The sequence below is a fragment of the Malaclemys terrapin genome, chromosome 4 (assembly GCF_027887155.1).
Source record: "Malaclemys terrapin pileata isolate rMalTer1 chromosome 4, rMalTer1.hap1, whole genome shotgun sequence".
NCBI lineage: Eukaryota > Metazoa > Chordata > Testudines > Emydidae > Malaclemys > Malaclemys terrapin.
In genome coordinates, this window is record NC_071508.1 from 71004268 (window position 1) to 71024650 (window position 20383).

The following is a 20383-nucleotide window of genomic DNA, read 5'->3' on the forward strand; positions in this document are numbered from 1 at the left end:
AGTAGGTCCCCAAATTACCTTTCTTTTTTCTCTAACCAATTTTCTTATCTTCCCCTGCCATAGCTGTTTGTTTAAATGTGCAGTTCTGCCATCAATACATGCAAGCAGCTCCCATGGAATTGAGGACAGCCCTTCTGTTTTGTTATGCTCTGGTGTTGTTGTTGTTTAAAAACCTCACATATATTAATTAGACCAGAATAAGTTATCTATGTGGCTTGTTTCTTTTCCCATTGGTCATTGCCTTCAGTGTGATCAGGTTTCTCCACCTCAATTTAAATATGTTCATATTTCCTTAAGGGGATAGTTGTTTGGATTACATTAGGGAGTTTTCCAAAGTCCCAACTTCATAGACCCTTAACACTTTCCAGTCCAGAAGTTTCCTTTATGTGTGTCTTGTTTACTTCAGAGGTCCCAAAAACAGACAAGAGTTTTGAAGAGCGGCTGATCTTCAAGGCCTTCCTTCTGAAATTTGTCAATGCCTACACTCCCATTTTCTATGTTGCTTTCTTCAAAGGCCGGTGAGTAACCTAGACATGTAGTTTAAAATTTCAGCAGTTACTTTGAGATTATTTTTGTAGGGCCATGTTCTGATTGAGTCTTGGTGTGCAGCTAGTATTGGGACTCTTACATACATCTAAAGATAGTGTGTGTGATCCATAGAATTTATCTATCTCTCTCTCTCTCCTAATGTTGTCCCCTTGCTTGACTTCCCACTTCTCTTTCTCATCTCCCCATGTTGTCTCATTTTAACTAACGTTTGTTTATTTTTCTTTTTTAGATGTACTTTTAAAATAAGTTTGCAGATATGTGTCTGTAATACTTAGGATATACCTAGAAAACTTAGTAAAAACTTTATAATATAACTAATTCACCAATTAAATTTAAAAAACAAATTAAAATATTCCAAACACAAGTACCTAAAATTGTCCTTTTTGAACTTTACTATGTGATGACAAATTATTAATTGATCCTAAATTCCTTGTGCATGTGTAACTCTCATTCAAAGTATTAGCTATTTTACATGAAGGACTGAAGGATCAGATGTATAAAAAAGGCAGAACATAATTCCAACCATTGTTTCCAAACTATCCTAGATTTGTTGGACGTCCAGGAGACTATGTCTACATTTTTCATTCTTTCCGAATGGAAGAGGTAATTGCTATTCATCATTGATCAAGAAAATAACAGTGAATTCACAATCAAATGATTTGGCAAAAATGCTGACTTAATCTCTTTTCTTGGCTTTAGTGTGCCCCTGGTGGTTGCTTAATGGAATTGTGTATCCAGCTTAGTATTATCATGTTGGGCAAACAGCTGATTCAGAATAATCTCTTTGAGATTGGTATCCCGTAAGTAATATAGTTACCTTCATTTTATACCATACGTAAAGTACGCTGCATAACAACCTTTTATGATGCAAACATCTGGCTTCTTTTGGCTTATAGTCCTCATGCAAGAAATCTTTACAGCAAGACTATGCCTGCAATATAGCTGTGCCTTTGTACCCTATCGCATTTTCAAACTCCTCGTGTATTTTTGTAACATGCAGACTTCTTTGAAAAGTGTTAAAGACTATTGATTTTATACTCTTTACAGCTGGGTTTGATGTTCAGTATTTGGTTCAGTTGTTACCAGATTTGAATATCAGTGAGTGCTGATCCCTAATTGCTTGTCTTTACCTTTTGGCTTTTACACAGTTTTTGTACAGATTATGAAAACTGATGACATAAGGCTTTTTTGTGTCTATTGTGTGAATTTAACTGTCGTTCCTGAAGCATCCAAACGGGGTGGGAGGAGAACCTGCTAAGCTGATCATTTTTGTTTCTTCCAGAAAAATGAAGAAATTAATAAGATACATCAAATTAAAGCGACGACGCTCTTTAGATCATGAGGAGCATCTGAAAAAAAAACAACGCTATGAAGTGGACTATAACTTGGAGCCTTTTGCTGGGCTTACTCCAGAATACATGGAAATGAGTGAGTGAAGTGGAAAATAATTAAATTTAAACTGTCATGACTATAACGGTGGAGATGGTGAGTTGAGTTCTTTGAACTAGCAGATATGATTCATGTTACACTACTTTATAAAAGTGTCCTCCCTGGCAGTAACCGAAACCCTGCTGGCTGCTACGGGTGACTAACTGGTTCATGTGGTATGGCATAATGGCCTGTGTGTATGTATACCACTGTCCTAGAGTGGCTAACCTAGAGAAGATAAAAGAGCCCTATAACAGCTCATGTGGAAAAGGACTGGCTTCTACCTCCCATACCATAGGTTTGTGTCCATGGTTCCGGATACCTCGATACAGTACTGAAATACCAGATGTTATCTGTTTATCTTTGTTACAGTTTAACACACAGTTTGAAATACACTATATTTATAACACCATGTACATTTGGCTCCAAGAGACAAATTTTGCTCTCAGTTGCACCCCTGTACACCAGCGATAATTCCACTGAAGTTAGTAGAGTTAATTCTGGTTTAAGAGCGCACAAAATTTGGCCCTGTTACCTGAATTCTGGGCTGAATCCTCACAGATACGCCAGTGATCTCACACAGATCACACACACATTGTTATTAGTAATTAGGGCTGTCGATTAATCGCAGTTAACTCACGCGATTAACTCAATTGCACTGTTAAATAATAGAATACCAATTGAAATGTATTAAATATTGTGGATATTTTTCTACATTTTCATATATATTGTATTCTGTGTTGTAATTGAAATCAAAGTGTATATTTTTGCTTACAAATATTTGCACTGTAAAAATGATAAACAAAAGAAATAGTATTTTTCAGTTCACCTCATACAAATACGATAGTGCAGTCTCTTTGTCATGAAAGTGCAACTTACAAATGTAGATATTTTTTGTTACATGACTGCATTTAAAAACAAAACAATGTAAAACTTCAGATCCTACAAGTCCACTCAGTCCTACTTCCTGTTCAGCCAATTGCTAAGACAAACAATATTTTTGGATGTTTTCTACATTTTCAAATATACTGATTTCAATTACAACACAGTAGTGATTGTACTATAGTACTTGTATTAGGTGAATTGAAAAATACTATTTCTTTTGTTTTTTTTTACAGTACAAATACTTGTAATCAAAAATACATTTTAAGTGAGCACCGTACACTTTTTATTCTGTGTTGTAATTGAAATCAGTATATTTGAAAATGTAGAAAACCTCCAAAAATATTTAAATAAATGGCATTCTATTATTAACAGTGTGATTAATCACGATTAATTTTTGTAATCGCTTGACAGCCCTATTAGTAATTGATTAATTAGTACTTAATTTAAGCATAGAGTGTCAGCTTATTGTTGTTGACGAAGCAGTGGAAAGGTGGCTATAATCCACCTTCCCATTCCCCTCATCCTGGAGGATGCTGAGGACTGCTCTGTGTTATGCTGGTTGCTGCAGTCTCATAAGGACCATTCCAGGATTGATTGAAGTGTGGTGCATTCCAGCCCCTCTCCCAGCATGACTCCTCCCTGCCTCTGACATGCTTCCTATTCAGATGGGGAGCAGGTGGCCTAAAGCTGGCTAAACCATCTTTGCACCACTCAGGGGATTTAATTATGTCAAAAGAATTCCCAACTGCCCCTTTAGGGCATCTTCGTGGTTGGTTTGTGCTGCCTGACCAGCACAAAGTATCAGAACAGGGACTTGTGGCTCTTTATGCTTGGACGAAGCACCAATTAATCAACTACATATTGAAATTTGTAAGAGGTATAACTCGCAAGTGTCTCTCCGTGGTTAGGGTTTGTAGAAACATTTAGGGGGAAAGCATTAATTTGTTGTAACACACCAAAGCACAGTTCATAAATACAGAGCACTCTCAGTCACACAGTTTCTCTTTTCAGTTATCCAGTTTGGATTTGTAACCTTGTTTGTTGCATCCTTCCCGCTGGCTCCTTTGTTTGCGTTGCTGAACAACATCATTGAGATACGTCTAGATGCAAAGAAATTTGTCACTGAGCTTAGAAGACCAGTTGCAGTCAGAGCAAAAGATATAGGTAAGTAAAATATCTCATGACTAGCCTATTTGGTAATGTTATTCCTTTTTTATTTATTGATTGATGGCAGGAATTTTTTTATGCTGAGTTGGCTTAATTAACAGGAAGATCTTTATAGTACAATTGAAAACATTAGAGTGTAACTTAGCTGTGAATTGTCATAACTTATCAAAGCTTTACGTTTAAAATATTAAGAGCAGTGTTTTAAATTCAGATTAATATTTTATTAAGTAAGCATAAAACATCTGAGGATCAGTAATGATCAATAAAACAGTGAGATACAGTGCATGGTTTTCCCCATCAATAGTTCTTCCTGGCCATGCAAGTTTTATTGCGGAAACAAAAGCTTCTGCATTTAAAAACGCCAGTTCCTCAGCTGGGCAGGGGAGATGCATAGGGGCAAAGGGGAGACTGAGTGACTGCTGAAACATGGGGGAGTTGTTTCAGCTGCTTGCTTCCTGGCCAGTATGAATTCTGGGACATTGGAGGCTAGACACAGCAGTGGACCTGGCTGAAACCAGGTCCTACAGTTGCATAGAAGCATAATACCAGATCTGCTACCTGAGGGATCTCTTGATGACAGAGAAGATGAGAGATGGATTTGCCCCTGCAAGCTGTTTTCCCTCATTACCAGTTAATTGGATACTGGAAATTCACAAATAGAAAACTCAATGAAAAGAATTATTCAAGTTATAGCGTAAGTCAATATGAGCAAAGAAAATCTACTGTTAATTACCATACAATGTGTTCCCCAGTTCTGGGGCATTTCTAAATGCTCTCCATTGTGCCTAGGTATTGAAGGATACATGAGGGATTGTCTCTGTGGTCTTTTCCCTTCTTTTTTGTCAAGTTTTGCCATCACCAGCACATCCTTTTCTCTGTAGTTCCCTGGCTTCTTCAGCAACTGCTGTGTTTTTGAAATGCTATTGAGATCTTTTAGGAGAATTTCAGATGAATTGAGTTTCTGCCAAGGTTCCACAGGGCCAAAACATCACCTTGTCATGAAGAAAACCACACAAGGCTTGAGACAGGAATCAACCAAAAGAAAGGAGGAGCATGCATAATGAGAGGGGATGTTCTAGCCAATAGAAATCCTTTGCAATCATTGGCAGTGACCAGGGGCCTGCTCCTGTTCCCCACAATGAGCTCTTCACCAAGCACAACTTGTACACAGCCCAAGATTGGCCTTTAAACAGGAGCAGGAGAAGGCCCTATATATGATTCTGTTACAACTCTGTCGGAAAAACAGATGCATTTGTCTACTACCCTAGTTTTTCTGAAACATGAATTAAGTCACTGTTGCTAAATAGAATATACTAACAATGACCAGATTCAGAATAAATGATGAGAAAGGTGGAGTTTACCATATGCTTATTCATAGGTGCTAGAACTAGGAATGCTGGGGGTGCTGCCGCACCGTTTGATTTTTGAAGTGGTTTCCATCATATACATGATTCACAGTTTGATTCAATACCTCTCAGCACCCCCACTATACAATTTGTTCCAGCGCCCCTGTACTTATTAGTTGCTCAGGGTTTATCTTAATTGCATAGGATTTTCTAGGTTACAAGGTGCTAGTCCCTGGAAACTTTATGTATAGTAAACATCCTCTTGAGTGTCTAAGGGCTACAGAAGCTCAAGTCCCAGCTGGGGTGCAGTTTTGTCATGAACTGTGGCTTTATACATCCAGATACCAGAGTCATTGGCACAGATCAAACCTGGGACATTCAGCACCAAAAGCACAGGCCCCTAGTACTTGAGCTAAAGGAGAACTCTTTTAACTGTGATTAGTAACCAGAAGGTTGTTCCAATCCTGGGGGACAGTCGCTGGTAGGGTGCGTTATCACATGCACAAAGTCAGTGTGTTATACCAAGACACCACAGAATATAAGGGGAGACTGGGTGATCTTTGTGCATCGTCCTTCCACCACACCCCCAAGGATGATACTAAGTTAATATGCTGTCAGTATATCTTTTGAATGCACAGCCTCCATACTGCAGAAACCATGCTCAGAGGTTCCCAGATACAGTGAAGTGGGCAGCAAGGAGAAACCTTACCGGAGTGGCTCCATTGGAACCATGCTGCTGGTGAGGAGGGCAGAGGCAATGCAAAGAAATAAGGCATCCATGTGGAAAGCCCTGGTTTATGACAGATCCCTTAAGATTGGTACTCTCAACAGAGCAATATATTCTGCAAAGAGATCTTCTGTGGAGATTCTAGTTCCCCATGTGTCATTTTTTCCTCCTTCCTCCTGAAAATTATTTGGGCCCATTTGATCAAACTTCATGATTTTTCTCCTTATGTATCTGCTACTCTCTTCCATTTTGCAGTAACCTTGCCTTCCCTTCCCCCACAAAAGAGTGGCTGGCTCAGGTGCTTTTAAAAATGAGGCAGGTGTCTAAATATGGATGTACGGAGTTTCAGTTAACAATGATAAGCTTAACAATCTGAAAGCATTTACCATGTTTGTCTTTCCCGTAGGAATCTGGTATAATATCCTCAGAGGTGTAGGAAAACTTGCTGTAATAATAAATGTAAGTAATTCTTTATCAGTAAAATTTGAATGCAATGGGCCTGATTCTCCACTCCATTACACTGGTTTTCTTCTAACTAATCTCCAATGAAATCAGTGGAGTCACATGATTTAAAGCAAGCTAATGGACTAGAGAATCAGGTCCAGGGTTTAGTTTTACATTGTCACAGTGTATCATATATTATTTATGCCTTATAAAAACTTGCAAAATTAAAAGGTTCAGCACTAAACGCTAATTTGCAATAAAAGCCATAGTAAACATAATCAGTGGTAGTCTTGGCATCTTTTTCCAGACTATTTTTACTGCATCTGCTGACCTTAAACTGGACTTGCTTCCTAGTAGTCTAGCTATTTTGCAAGTATCTTTCCTTGACCACATTTTTAAACAAACGCTAATTAAAAAAACCTGTCACCCCTCTACACTTATTGGGCCAGATCTGCAGCTGGTGTACGTCAGTTTAGCTTGACTGCATTCAGTTTACACCACCTGGGGATCTGGCTCTTAATGATGTGTTCCTATTAGGAAGATGTGATATGATCCATGTCTTTAGGACTTTGTGTAGCTACGGAAATTAATAAGAATGTTTTCATTCACTTCAATGAATGCCGACTAGGCCCTTAGGAAAACATGCAAGACTACTTCAATGTGTCATACAATAAGACTGCTTTGGATCATTTGAGTCTTCAGAAAACGTTTAGACTGGGGTTAAAACAGTAGAATAGCTAAACGAAAGTTAGACATTTACACATTTTTCTGTGTTTGTATGTGTGTGTATATATTACACATGTTACATAAACAAACACTCTTTCATCTCACAGTCCCTTCACACCCAACAAAAGTTAGATCTGTGTCAAAGTTACAAACAAGGTGAAAAGAGGGTCTAGAAACAACAAGAGAGGAGACCATGCTGGATATGTGGCTCATCTTGAATACTGACAGGTTTGGAGTCTCTGGTTTTCTCCCAGCCTTAAGTTCTAAGGATGTGATTTCCCCTTACCTTACCTTACAAATAGATCTGGATGAAATCTTTCAACCAAAACTTTTTTCAGGAAAAACATTGTGCAAATTTGTATAGATTTTGTTGAATTGCTTTGGTCCAAAAAAAGAAATAATAATAACCTACAAAAAATTCTGAAAAAGTAAAAATGTTTCATTTCAACATTTCAAATGAAACATTTTGATTCAAAATGACTTTTTAATTTTGAAATTACCTTGAATTTCATTTTGTACAAATTAAAAAAGAGAGGCTCAAAATCAAAATGAAGCCTTTTGTTTTGAGTAGAATAAAACATTTTGTGTGACCCAAAATTATTTTTTTTTAAACTTTTCTATTCACTAAAAGTTTTGAAAATTTCCATTTTCAGGTCAACCCAAAATTGTTTTCTTGCATTTTTAGACTTGACAGACTAAACAAATCTATTATTTGCACAGCTCTACTTTTAAGCTCCCTCTCTAGCTACTAGACAGTTGTCACTGTGGAGTCTTCTTCTCACTGGAAGGAGAAGATGAGAGGCCACTCAGAGGCCTGTGCCACTCTTGAAGTGGTCTTCAGGATAGCAAAGAGCATATAGCCCATCACCATCCCTCCAAGCAGGTTAGCTCCACCATGCACCTCAGTAGCTTGGGAAGTGATTTCTCCACTGAAGACTGATCCAAAACCCATTGCAATCAATAGAAAGACTTCCACTGACTTCAGAGAACTTTGGATCAAGCCCTTATTTCCAAGCAGGGAAGTTTCACAGAGGCAGCACCCAGAATTGCTGGCAGAGCTAGTTCCCAATCAGTCTTCTATTTTGGTGTGCTGCCTTTAATTTCCCCTTTCTCATCTTTCCTGCTTCTCCTCTTTTTCCTTAGAAAATTCTTCCTATTCTCCCACATTCCTCCCTGCAATCTCTCTTCAGGCATTACCCACTGCTGTTCTCCTTACTTTAATCTATCTACTCTGTTTTCTATCATAGCATAAGTAAAACTTTTTGTACTGCATACATACATGAGCTGCATGCAAATTACAATCTTTTTCATGATAGCGATAAATGAGAAAAGCCAAAAGGTATTGAGAACACAACTAAATTGGCTGCCCTTGTATTCTGTGTATCACGCTTATTTATAAAACCTGAGGAGAATAAGAAATTTTAGTGACTGTAAAAAGGCCATCTGGCCCAACATGCTTGCTGTTTTATCTTGATCTAGTTAAAAACCTCCATTAAAATTAACAGATTTTTGCAAAGCAGAGGGCATTTAAAGAGTTGATTCACCATAAGTTATTTGCAGCACATAAAAGTACATCCAGAGCAATCAATCAGAGCTTATACAATCCATCTGGGACCAGTTGTAATTGGAGCAGAGGGAAACAGCATGGTGTTTTGCTTTTTAGCAATGTTGCACAAGTTATTTTGTACAGTCATAGATGTAATATAATTAATACACAACAGAAAAGCACAGTAAAATCTAAGACGCCTTTAAGGTTGGAAACATTACTGGTATTTAATAAGAAAAATACCTGCTATTTATTTATTCTAGTCATTTATCTAAGAATAGCAAAAGACCAAAACAAAAAACAAACAAACAAAAAAAACCCTGCAAAGTCTAAGAAGCTCTAGAGTCTGGGTCTGATCATCATTGATCAAGTTGAAGTGATCTTTAGCAGCTTTGCTACAAGGAGATCTTGTTCCCTTTTTATTGTGATCAACTATTATCTGATATGCAGGGCCAACTGAAACAAATCTGGGGTCTCCACAAGGTCATTTATTTGAAGCCCCCCATCTTCAAGGCCTAAAGCTCAGTCTGCAATCTTCTCTGCCTACCCTAAATACAGAATGTGAGGGCTTGCGATAGGGGTTGGGAGGGAGCTGAAGTGGGAACAGAAAAAGTAGTGTGTCCAGGACCAGTACATGTGTTTGTGGAATTCGAGGAATAGCAGATAGAGGTTTTGTGCTACATAAGGGTGATGGGGACTGAGTAATGAAAAAGGGGACAATGTCTGGATACCCCAGGGAGCTCAAGTTATTTACATAGAGATCTCAGCCAACATGAAGCTACTTAGAGTTGACACCACACAGCTCTGGAACTTGAGCAGCAAACATCACATTGATGGGTTTTCCATATCCTTAGCATCCTTTGGACTGCAGACTTAGACTTATTGTCTGAATCAGCCCACTGCATAACATTTCTTCGACTCATAAGCATTATGTGGGGAAGATACACTTGCGTATATTATCCACTAAGCATTACCTGAATATTGCATTCATTCTTTACTCTTATGGCTTAGGCATTTGTGATCTCATTCACATCTGACTTCATTCCACGCCTCGTGTACCTGTATATGTACAGTGAGAATGGCACCATGCATGGCTTCGTGAACCATACGCTATCCTCTTTTAATGTCAGCGATTTTCAAGGAGGAACAGCTCCAAATGAACCAATGGAACTTGGCTACGTGGTTCAGATATGCAGGTACTCTCTTGAATGATAGCCATTTTAAATTATTTTCCCTGTTGAATGGAGGTACTAGCTTCTTCATGTGTCTGGTGGGACTCTTAGTTACACAGTCACATACCACCTGATTTAGGTCCTGTTGTAGTCTATTGGCAGCTCAGTCTTCTTTATCCTATATAGAGAGCAGTTACCATTGAAATCTTTGCATATAGGTAAAGTTACCACAGCACTTGCAGCATATGCATTGCTTAGTTTGAAAAAATGAGCTTACCATGTAAATGTTAAATACTTGCCAGGGCATTTGCAAAGTGTTTATTGCTGACTAAGTATTTATCAACTATTTGTGTTAGAGGAAGGAGCAAAAAAAAAAAACCCAAGCCTCCAACATTGTATGTAACTCCTCTATCCAACTTCAGGATCTAGCATGATTGGCGAGTTTAGGAGTTTCTCCTCCACATTTACAAAGTAATAACCACCATCCTTCAAGCTCAGGATAGGGCAACAAGACTTCTTAGCCATCCAAAGCTGCTGGTGAATCAGTGCAAAGCACTTTTCTCCTTTGCTTGACCAAAAAGCCTCTGCATCATTTGCAGTCACTACCAGTATTTCCCTCTAGTTCTGTAATCATATGAGGGTCTTCTGGAACATGCTAGTTCCAGGATAGTGCCAGTTTACTGAGATCTTATGTTTCCATGATTATATTTTTGAGGCTTGTAAAATATCATCACATCATAATGTTGTGCTGTGACATGATGTTTTGATGCCGTCACTTCACAGCATACTGATGCTTTGGGGCAACAAGATGACATTTTGCCAAGATTTCACAATATTGCATCATGATTCAGCTTGGCAGGAATCAATTTAAATAGATAGAGATCGGTAAACATCGATTTCAACTGCCGCATCGAAATAGACGCGGGGGGAAATATCCATTGGTTACAAATGGTGCAAGCGCAGCCTTCCCCATGCACCTTGTGTCTGCAAAGATTGGATGTCTCTGGCTCTGCAACAGTGCAGAGAGCCATCTGCAGCCTTGCTGTCACAGAAGTGAGGGAATGGGGCCATCGCAGAGAAGCTGCAGAGAGTCTATGTGACTATTGGGCCAGTGATGCTGGATTCCTTCAGCACAAAGTGCAAGGAAGGCTATGGTCCTGGTGGGGCAGGGCAGAGCAAAGACACCCTCTCCCCCCCCCCCCCCCCCCGGCCAAGGCCGCAAGGAGGAGGACAAGCCTCTGGCCACCAGGAGGCCACCCTGCTGTTGAATGCCTCCTGCTTGGGGATGGAGCCATTCAGCAGCAAGGTGGCCTCCTCTGAGGCCGCTAGTTCGTCTTCATCCTCCTCATTGCAGTCCTGGCTGGGGGGTCTCTGCTTTGCTGGGCCAGCACTGAAGCCTCCTCTGCACCTTGTTCCCTAATGTCTTGGGCCCTTCAGCCCTTGGGTCCTTGCAGCCCAGCGGTCAGTGCTTGGAATTCCCTGCAACGTCATTGTCAGCACTTTCCCTAAATCCAACCACAACCTTATCTCCCTTAGCTTCCGACAACTTTAATAATCGAAATTGTTTAAAATAATAATAATAATCCATCTTAATCAAAAATGCAAAAAAATTAAAATTGAAGTCTGCCAACTCTAATCATGATGTACTAATGCAATGATACTGCTTCAAGATCTACTTATCATACTGTCCAGTTGATCCAGTAGTTCAAGCTGACAATAATGGCAACTTTGTCTACACTATGGGCCCAATCCTGCCATCCCTCCTGGTGTGGAATGCCCATTGACTTCAGCACTGACAGAATTAAATCCTTGGTCTTAGGCCCATCTAAAATTCTAATATACATGTAACTAGTGTGATCAAAACAAATGTTACATATTATTCACGTTTTTGAAGGAAAATTCTTGCTTAATATTTCAGCTGGTCAAGAAATCTGGGTCAGCATTGAAATGCATTCTTTGCCTAGGCTAACTTTGATATGCATCAGCTTCAAAATGTTCTCAAGCCTGCAATTGGGGATCAAAGCCAAGAGCAGCAATGAGATCAATTCAAACAGCAAAGATAAGGACAAAGATTAGACATTACAGAAAAAAAAAATATAGGATTTTGGTCTGTTTCTATTGGAAAAATGACAGAAATTGACAAGAGGGGGGGAAAAGACAGATCATTCAGAGTTTAATTTACACTATTTACAACTATCGAAGAAATCAAAAGTTACTGTTAAGATGCCTATTAAAATTAAAAATCACTTTTACTGTGACATGAAAGTGAAAACTTTACTGATTCTAGTTGGTTATCTACTCTTGCCTACCTTTCCTTTGTATCCCTGACATGATCTCTCTTGAGGGAGGAAATACCAGTTTGATTGAAATGTTTTCAGTGTAGAATTATGACTAGAAGGGAAGAGTAGGCTTCATGACCCAATACACAGCACTATATTTTCTTCTCTCCTTTCCCTACAAGTCCCTTTTTAATTCCCATTCCATCTTTCTCTCACACTCCCTTTCTTCTTGTAAAATCACATTTCAGAATATGGAGATATAATTCCTGGATACATATATAATAGAATGGTGCTAATTTAAATTCTTCCATTTTTTGGTCAGGATACTTTTTAAAAACAAAATAAAATTGCTGTTGATACATCAGATTCATAGAATATATAAGCCAGTGCTATGGTGAAATTCTTCTTTCATATCCACTCAGCAAGAGCTTGACTCCAATCTTCTGTTCTTCCTATCTGTGGAAATCTAAATATTGGAGTTCTGATCCACCATATCAATCTGAGATCAGTATTTTGCTCTTATAGCTGCACCTGAAACATAAAATACCTCCCAAACTTGGAAGTTGAGATTGTGATCTGACTTTTGCAGCTCAGCTCCTCTTTACTCTTTATATTGTTCATACTGATCAGAAAGCATAAACATTTAAGAATCGTCATCTTCTAATCCACATAACATTTCAAGGCTGTATTAGTTTTGTCTTGTTTGGATGGCTTTTTACACAGCCTTTCTGTAAGAGGGATTTGTATCAAGAAGGTCTGAATTAGTGTTTAATGCATATTCCGTACTAAATCCTAATTGTGTGAACATTTTAAAACAACATCCTTGATTTATTATGTCTTGTTTTACAGATACAAAGATTACCGAGAACCCCCATGGTCTGAAAACAAATATGAAATTTCAAAGGACTTCTGGGCTGTCCTAGCAGCAAGATTAGCATTTGTGATAGTTTTTCAGGTACTGTTCGATGTAAATCTTTTCAGACTTCTAACAAGGAAAGAGACATCACATATACATACATAAAACTATTCCTTAACTAAATGAGATGAGAGTCCACTGAATATCATTTACCAGTCAGAGGTCCTTCCTGAGGGCACTGATCTTCACTACCTTCTCAAGCATGATGCAAAGCCACTGAACAGCAACAGGATGTATCCTCCACAGGGATACACTGCTCCCTGCACCACATGCAGTGTATATAGACCAGTAACTTTAATGGGAGGTGAGGCATCACACAGGTCCCATTTAAATCCTACAAGCAGGGGTTAAGAAAGGATTTAAGAGCAGACTTGGAGTAACCAATGTGCACTCAGTACACTTGCACAGGTCTCCCAACAAAGGGGGTGCTCTGCTCACCGGATTTGATGGGTGGCATTGCAATGGGCCAAACTTGAGTGGCGCTGTGACCCCATGTGCCATGTAGAAATGACACTCATTCAAATTTGGCCTGGCCGCCTGCCCGTCTTTTCCTGCGAGCGGGGGGCAGGCAGTGGGAGTGAAGAGAGTCGCTGGGTGGCCAGGATTAGGAGGAGCCTCCCTAGCCCAGGACAGCAGCAGAGTGCTGGGCTGGGACAGGGAGGAATGGGGGTCCCACTGGTGAGCCCCCAGGAAGATCCCAAGGCAGAGGGTGAGGGACTGGGGGTAAGTTGTTGGTGGGCTATCGGGCAAGTGGGACGGGATTTAGGGCTGTGGGTGAGAGGTGGAGGCAAGTGGGGAATGTTAAGAAGCAGTGGGGTGAATTATGAGGGCTGTTGGGGGACAGTGGGGCATGTTGAGGGGCCAGGATGTGGGGGCTATGGCAACTGGGGCTGTGGTTCTGGGGGCTTCAGTGGGGGGGATGTATGTCAGGGCTGATGGGATATATGGGGGGCTGTCAGGATAAGTGGGACTAGGGAAGGGCTGTTGGTGTATATATTGGTCGGGAGGTGCATTTGGGGCTCGGTGTGGTAAGTATGTATGGGTTGGGTGTGCTTGCTGAACGGCCCTCTATTTATCTTGTGCAAATCTGGCAGCAGCTGGAACAAAGCTCAAGCAGTCACAGCATCCCTCAGGTTTGGCCCAGCCACCCCTGTCATGACAGCAGATGAGGTGTGGCGGTCACTGGACCTAATTTGAATGTAGGTCCCTGTGGCAGGCCTGGCACCACACCGCCCCTTTGTGGCAGGGGTGGGATGGGGTGTCGGAACCTCACCACTCCCAAGTTCGTGTGCTCGCCTCTCTGTGGGCGGCCCGATGGGCCTAATGGCCACGCAATCAGCCCTTCGGAAGGGTAGTGTGCCCTAATGGCCAGAGTCCATATAAATTACTCCTAGCATTGGAGCAGTGTGGCCCAATGGCCAGAGTCCATATAATTTCCCCCCTCACAGGTGGGGTAGTGTGGCCTAGCAGCCAGAGTCCGGGTAACTTGCCCAAGTGTCAGGGTAGTGTGGCCCAAGGGCCAGAGCCCATATAATCACCCATCTCAGACAGGGTAGTGTGGCCTAGTGGCCAGAGTCTGTATGATTCCCGTGGTGTGGGGGACCTGGGCCCGCGTTCTCCACCGGGTCCCGACCCAGGTCCCTGGTAGTGGCAAGTTCCCCTTGCCACGAGCTCAGCGGGGATCCGCCCGAAACACGCCGAGCATCTGTGAGGCTCTAATGCCGTTTTCCTCTTAAGTTCCCCTGGGTCATTTCCTACCATAAACTCTGGGTTCACTGCTTCGGGTGGTCCTCCGTTCTGTTCCCCTGCTGTGACGTACTCCGTCTGGGCATCAGGGTGCATCCCAGCTTGGCTGGCTTCCGGATCCTGGAGCGCAGGCTGTCCCTCCTTGGGAGCTGGCAGCGTGTCTCCTTCCCCTCCAGCAGTCAGCCCAGACTGAGCAGCTCTGCAGGTTTTTATACTTGTTCTCCAGTTGGAGCATGCCCAGCAGAGGCTCAGGGGCATGGCTTCCTCTGCTAGACAGGAAGGGTTAACCCCTGCGGTACCAGTGCAGTGCCGCTCTGCCCCATCACAGTCCCCAATTTCCATAGAACACAGGGCCTCAAAATTATTTAAACCAAGCCTGTTTAAGTGATACATAGGCTGCTATGCTAGTCCTGAGTGGATTTCATCTAGAGTCATTTCTGGAGCAGGCCAAAAAATGAATTTCTAGCCATGGGAAACGCCAAGATTTCAAAATTCGATTTCTTCTGAAATTGGGAGGAAAAGGCCAAAATCTCTGTATTTTTTGCTAAATAAAAATATTTCACATAATGGATTACATAAACATCAGAATTGAAATCAAAACTAAACATTTTGACACTATTCCATCAACATTTTTGACAAAATGGTTATGTTCCCATGAAATGTTCTGTTTTGTCAAATCAGCATTTTGTAACAGTGAACTGTTCCGTCAGAAAATCTCCGCCTACTTAGTCATTTTTCATGCACTGTTAATGTCAAGCATAAATAGCCATATACCAACTACAGTATTTCCCTCTGTCTTCTCATTACTGTATATTTTCTGCATCAGTCAGGGACACCTAGCCCTGCCATTTTCCCCTCTGGGAAAGTGATGGGAAAGCTAAATAGCTAACACGTGGAACTTTCAACATACTTGTGATGAAGAGAAAGGCCCAGCCTAGAATATTGCCCCTTCTGAACTACAACAAAAATCTAAATATCTATCTATCTATATAGATATATTCTCATTTCATTTGACCTTGCTAACATTTTCTTAAAATCTATTTTTCAGAACTTGGTCATGTTTATGAGTGACTTTGTGGACTGGATTATCCCAGACATTCCCAAGGACATTAGTCAGCAGATTCATAAAGAGAAAGTTCTCATGGTGGAGGTGTTCATGAAAGAAGAACAGGGAAAGCTGCAAATGCTAGAAACCTGGAAAGACAAGGACATGAAAAAAGGTGAAAACTGTAACAACCACAGCCCCAAGCTCTCAAGGAGCCAAAGCGGGAGCATGTCCTCTTGCCATTCATATCACATTGATGTATAGAAGAGGAGGGTATTTTTGTTTTGTTGAGGCATTCCATTGATAAACAAGCCATCACTTAAAGGGCAAGACTTGATTTATGGACAACCAGGTGAATGTTTAAGTATGTGCAACCATTTTGCTCCCATCTTTGTGAGAAGTGCACTTCTTACAAATATGGAAGGCCACATTCTATTGCAGATAGGAATTTCTTTTTTAAGTAATGCAGGGAATTTTTATATTTCATAGTTAGATAACACTATGAATGTTAGTGTGTGTTAACAAAATGCTGGTACTTAGTAATGTTCTCTGAGAATCTGACTTTAGCTTATTAAGAAATAACCAAAGTAAATTTCAAATCATAATTTTAAATCTTTTAGCAGTCCATTCCTGAAAGGCTTCGGGCAGATCTACAAAATATATGCAAAGTCAATTTTACAATGTGCTCTAGCATTTCATATAACAGGAGAAAGGAAACAATATAAACCTTATAAGGCATCTTCAGTTTCAAAAGATGCAGGTCAGCTCCCCTGCCAGACATAATCTGGATTTGAACCTGCAGATCCTAGGCAAACAAAACTCCCATTACAGTCACTAGGCTATATACACTGAAGCTGGTGCAGGGTAAATTACCCATTGGGAGATTCACCCCATCGACAGGGATGGGGGGAGGAGGGGAGAGAGAATAGCTTTTTTTTTTTTTTTTTTTTTTTTTTTTTTAAAGCTGGGACTCCATAGGGACCCTGCTAGCAGTCTGCTGTGCACTAGAGTCTTCCATTTGGGCACTTCCCCACTCAGAAAAATGAGAAGATGAAGTCAGCGCAGAACACGTTAACCTTAACCCCAACTCTGTGCGCCACTGACAGCTCTTCACTGACCCAAAAAGCTCATCAGGTGAATGATTCATGTTGATGCAGGTGCTCTAGTGCCCTAGACAGTATTGTGGTCTTGTTATAGTCTACTAAGGGTTCTGAAGCAGTAGCAGCACAGCAGCAGCACAATTTCATAGGATTTCCCAGCAGCCAGAGCACTGTGGAGCATTTTTAAAAGTGTCCTGAATTAATGAGCACATGTATAGCTACAGTAGTTTACACTGCCCCACCTAATATCCAGGCACCATCGTTGCTGAAAGGATACACTGAATCCACCTTTCCTCACCAGCTCCTTCTCTATAGCTCACTCTCCTTTGCAATGAAGAGGAGGTCACAATGTCACAGCCACTTTTCTTGGCTACAGTCTCCCCAGCATGGCAGACTTTCTGATACTAATAACATCTACCACAGACTATGCCAGGAAGAGTAAGGGTAGATTCTGTGTGAATATGATCTTATTGTCTTTAATGGAAGTTTTGCCTACTCTGGAACTACAGGATCAGAACTTCAATTACAGGACTTTTATTTTGTCTTAAAAAATAAATTTATATATATATATATATATATATCAAAAAAAATAGACATTTCCTTAAAATAAATCTAAAATCCTTATCTGGAATGCGTATCCAGACCCCATCAGTGCAACTCTTTTCATGTATAGTAAATTTTTAGTTTAAGGTTTGTCTAGTGATAAACTGCACTTCCTAATAATATTGGTGCAATTAACCTCATTCCCTTTAACACCTTCTCTTGTCCATGGCACTTATACTGAAAACAGCAAGCTAAACAATAAACTAAACCAAATAACTAAAATAAAACCAAAAGTTTCAGTCTATCTACTGTATGGTTTGTTCCAAAATCAAATGTCAAAAGACTTATACTTCATGAAAATAAATGGGGGGGGAAGGGTGTCTTTATTTTTGTTTGCCAACGTAATTTAAAGATTTAAAATAGAACTTTAAAAATACCACACTTTGTTTTGTAATATTTATTGGTTTTACTATAAAGTATGTGATTACCTTCAGATGTTTTTTCTGTAGTCTGTTCAAAAAGACACCAGAAGAGAAATTATGTGGAAAGAAGTGAATTATAATAACCAAATATTGTTAAAACTAATTTAAAATATTGATCCAACCAAAGATTTGTATTAATAAAGGGCTTATATTTTGTTAATGCTTGTTTCTCTAATATTTTGACTTGCAGGAATGTCACTATTTTTTTTAATTATAATTTGAGATGTTTAGTAAAATAGGGCCAAATCCTGTCTGATTTATTCTCACACAGAGTAAGCACTATGCCTGGTAGTACCTGTATGCAAAATCAGGCTCACTGACTGCAGCAGAGTCACTAGCATGAGTAAGACAAGCAGAGTTTTGTCCATACTCCTTATAGAAATATAATCTTTATTTCATTCATGAATAACCTAAAGAGTCTCTAGAAAGAAACAGACACCTTTGATGAAGATAAATGTGAGGGAACTTACTCTGAAGGAATTTCAACTGTAAATAATTTATCTAATATTCTTGGCTTAATACTGACATTCCTGTAAATAGTAAACTATACCCAAGTACATATTTGTCATAAATGTTATTATTTGCTGAAGTCATAAGAGTAACTGATGGTTATACTTTCTTTTGTACAGTAAATTGTTTGTTTGAAATGAGATTTTGTATATAAATACTGTATTACTACTTAGATGACTATATAAAAATCCTTTCATGGAAACCATTTTTTAAGAAAAGTAAATGCTTTAATTTTTTTGTTGAACATTTATTCAGAATAAATTTAAATATACAAGAGTTTCTCCTGTGGGACAGATTCTATTCCCCGTCATCACCAAAGACTGTGTGCAAACATGAGTATTGTTGGACTTGAGAGACGTGGAAAATGAGTTGAATGAATGCACTACAGTTTGCATAAATGTAGTAATATTGTTACATGCAGTACTCCTTACACCAGTGGTGGGCAACCTGCGGCCTGCGGGCTGCATGCGGCCCATCAGGGTAATCTGCTGGCGGGACGCAAGACAGTTTGTTTATATTGACTGTCTGCAGGCACGGCCACCCGCAGCTCCGAGTGGCCGCAGTTTGCTGTTCTCGGCCAATGGCAGCCGTGAGAAGTGGTGCGGGCTTCAGGGATGTGCTGGCCGCCGCTTCTCGCAGCTCCCATTGGCCGGAAACAGCGAACCGCGGTCACTCTGGGAGCTGCGGGCAGCCGTGCCTGCAGATGGTCAATGTAAACAAACTGTCTTGCGGCCCGCCAGCAGATTACCCTGACAGGCCGCCACCACTGCTTTACGCTGTGCTTTGTGTGGGTATTAGTGACAAGAGCTGAGAAATCTTTCTGCCATTATACATGAATCAATCTGTTTATAGATACTATTGTAAGCAGAGCTGGTGCTAGGCATAAGCAGACTAAGCAGTTAGGGCCCTGAGCAGTTCAAGCACTATTCATAATTAATGTGTTGGGGGAGCAAAATATTCCTGCTGAGGGCCCCCAATGGACTAGCACCGGCACTGATTGTTAGCCCCTTGTGTGAGATGCTGACTGCCCTCATCTCCCATTGACTTCAGTCAGAGCTGAGGCTGCTCAGCACCTAAGAGTCTTCATTAGCATCGTTTTAATTAGACTCCTGGCAAAGATGTGTGTTTGAATAGCAGGTAAAAATGTTATTGTACCACAGGGTAAAACTAAAGCAGTAACACTGGCTCATTCTCTCAAATCGCTCTTTGCTTAACTTATCTCGGATTGTGGAAGAGTGGAGAAGAGGAAAGGGGTAGATTGTGCAGATTATATTCTTATTGCAGTTGTCAGACCTGTTCAACTAATATGGTTGGATTTAGCAGTTTAATTTTCATGTCCTCCAGCCTTTGAATTGGAGTTTCCAGTAGAGCAAAAAAGAAAAAATGTTCTTTCATACCAGTCTTCTCTTTCAGCCCCCAAAATCTGCAATTCAGCTAACTTTGATCAGTGCACTTAGAATTTAACTAGAAAGTAGCGTGTAATGTTCTGAGATATTGGATATTGAAAAGTGTTCCTAGACTACACACAGACACTTTACATCGTTTATTTTTAGGAGTTTAATATAACCTATAAGGCCCCAAATCAGAAAAGCATTAAAACACACACACTTAACTTGAAATATTGGTTTCAGTGGCCTGATTAATGTGCAGTGTTTTATATTATTGTGCTTGGGCTGGTGTGTTATCCAAACAAAGGTAAGGCCTTAGTTTTGTACTAAAGATGTCTTATCAAATATACTAAGAACAAACTTTAACAATAACCCATGTCAAAC

The 20383-nt window shown here is 40.2% G+C and overlaps 1 protein-coding gene across 7 annotated transcripts in view; it reads left to right on the top strand.

Annotated features, from left to right (window-relative positions):
- Window positions 1–18881, top strand: part of ANO1 (anoctamin 1) — a 134578-nt gene extending 115697 nt beyond the window's left edge. For all 7 annotated transcript variants that reach the window (XM_054027989.1, XM_054027990.1, XM_054027994.1 and 4 more), the window contains 9 exons: window positions 407–518; window positions 1095–1152; window positions 1249–1349; window positions 1832–1977; window positions 3874–4026; window positions 6509–6561; window positions 9830–10014; window positions 13119–13224; window positions 15980–18881. In XM_054027989.1, the coding sequence (XP_053883964.1) occupies window positions 407–518; window positions 1095–1152; window positions 1249–1349; window positions 1832–1977; window positions 3874–4026; window positions 6509–6561; window positions 9830–10014; window positions 13119–13224; window positions 15980–16240 (1175 nt within the window). In that variant the 3' untranslated portion in view covers window positions 16241–18881. The remainder of the gene's footprint in view (window positions 1–406; window positions 519–1094; window positions 1153–1248; window positions 1350–1831; window positions 1978–3873; window positions 4027–6508; window positions 6562–9829; window positions 10015–13118; window positions 13225–15979) is intronic.
- The last annotated feature ends 1502 nt before the right edge of the window (window positions 18882–20383 follow it).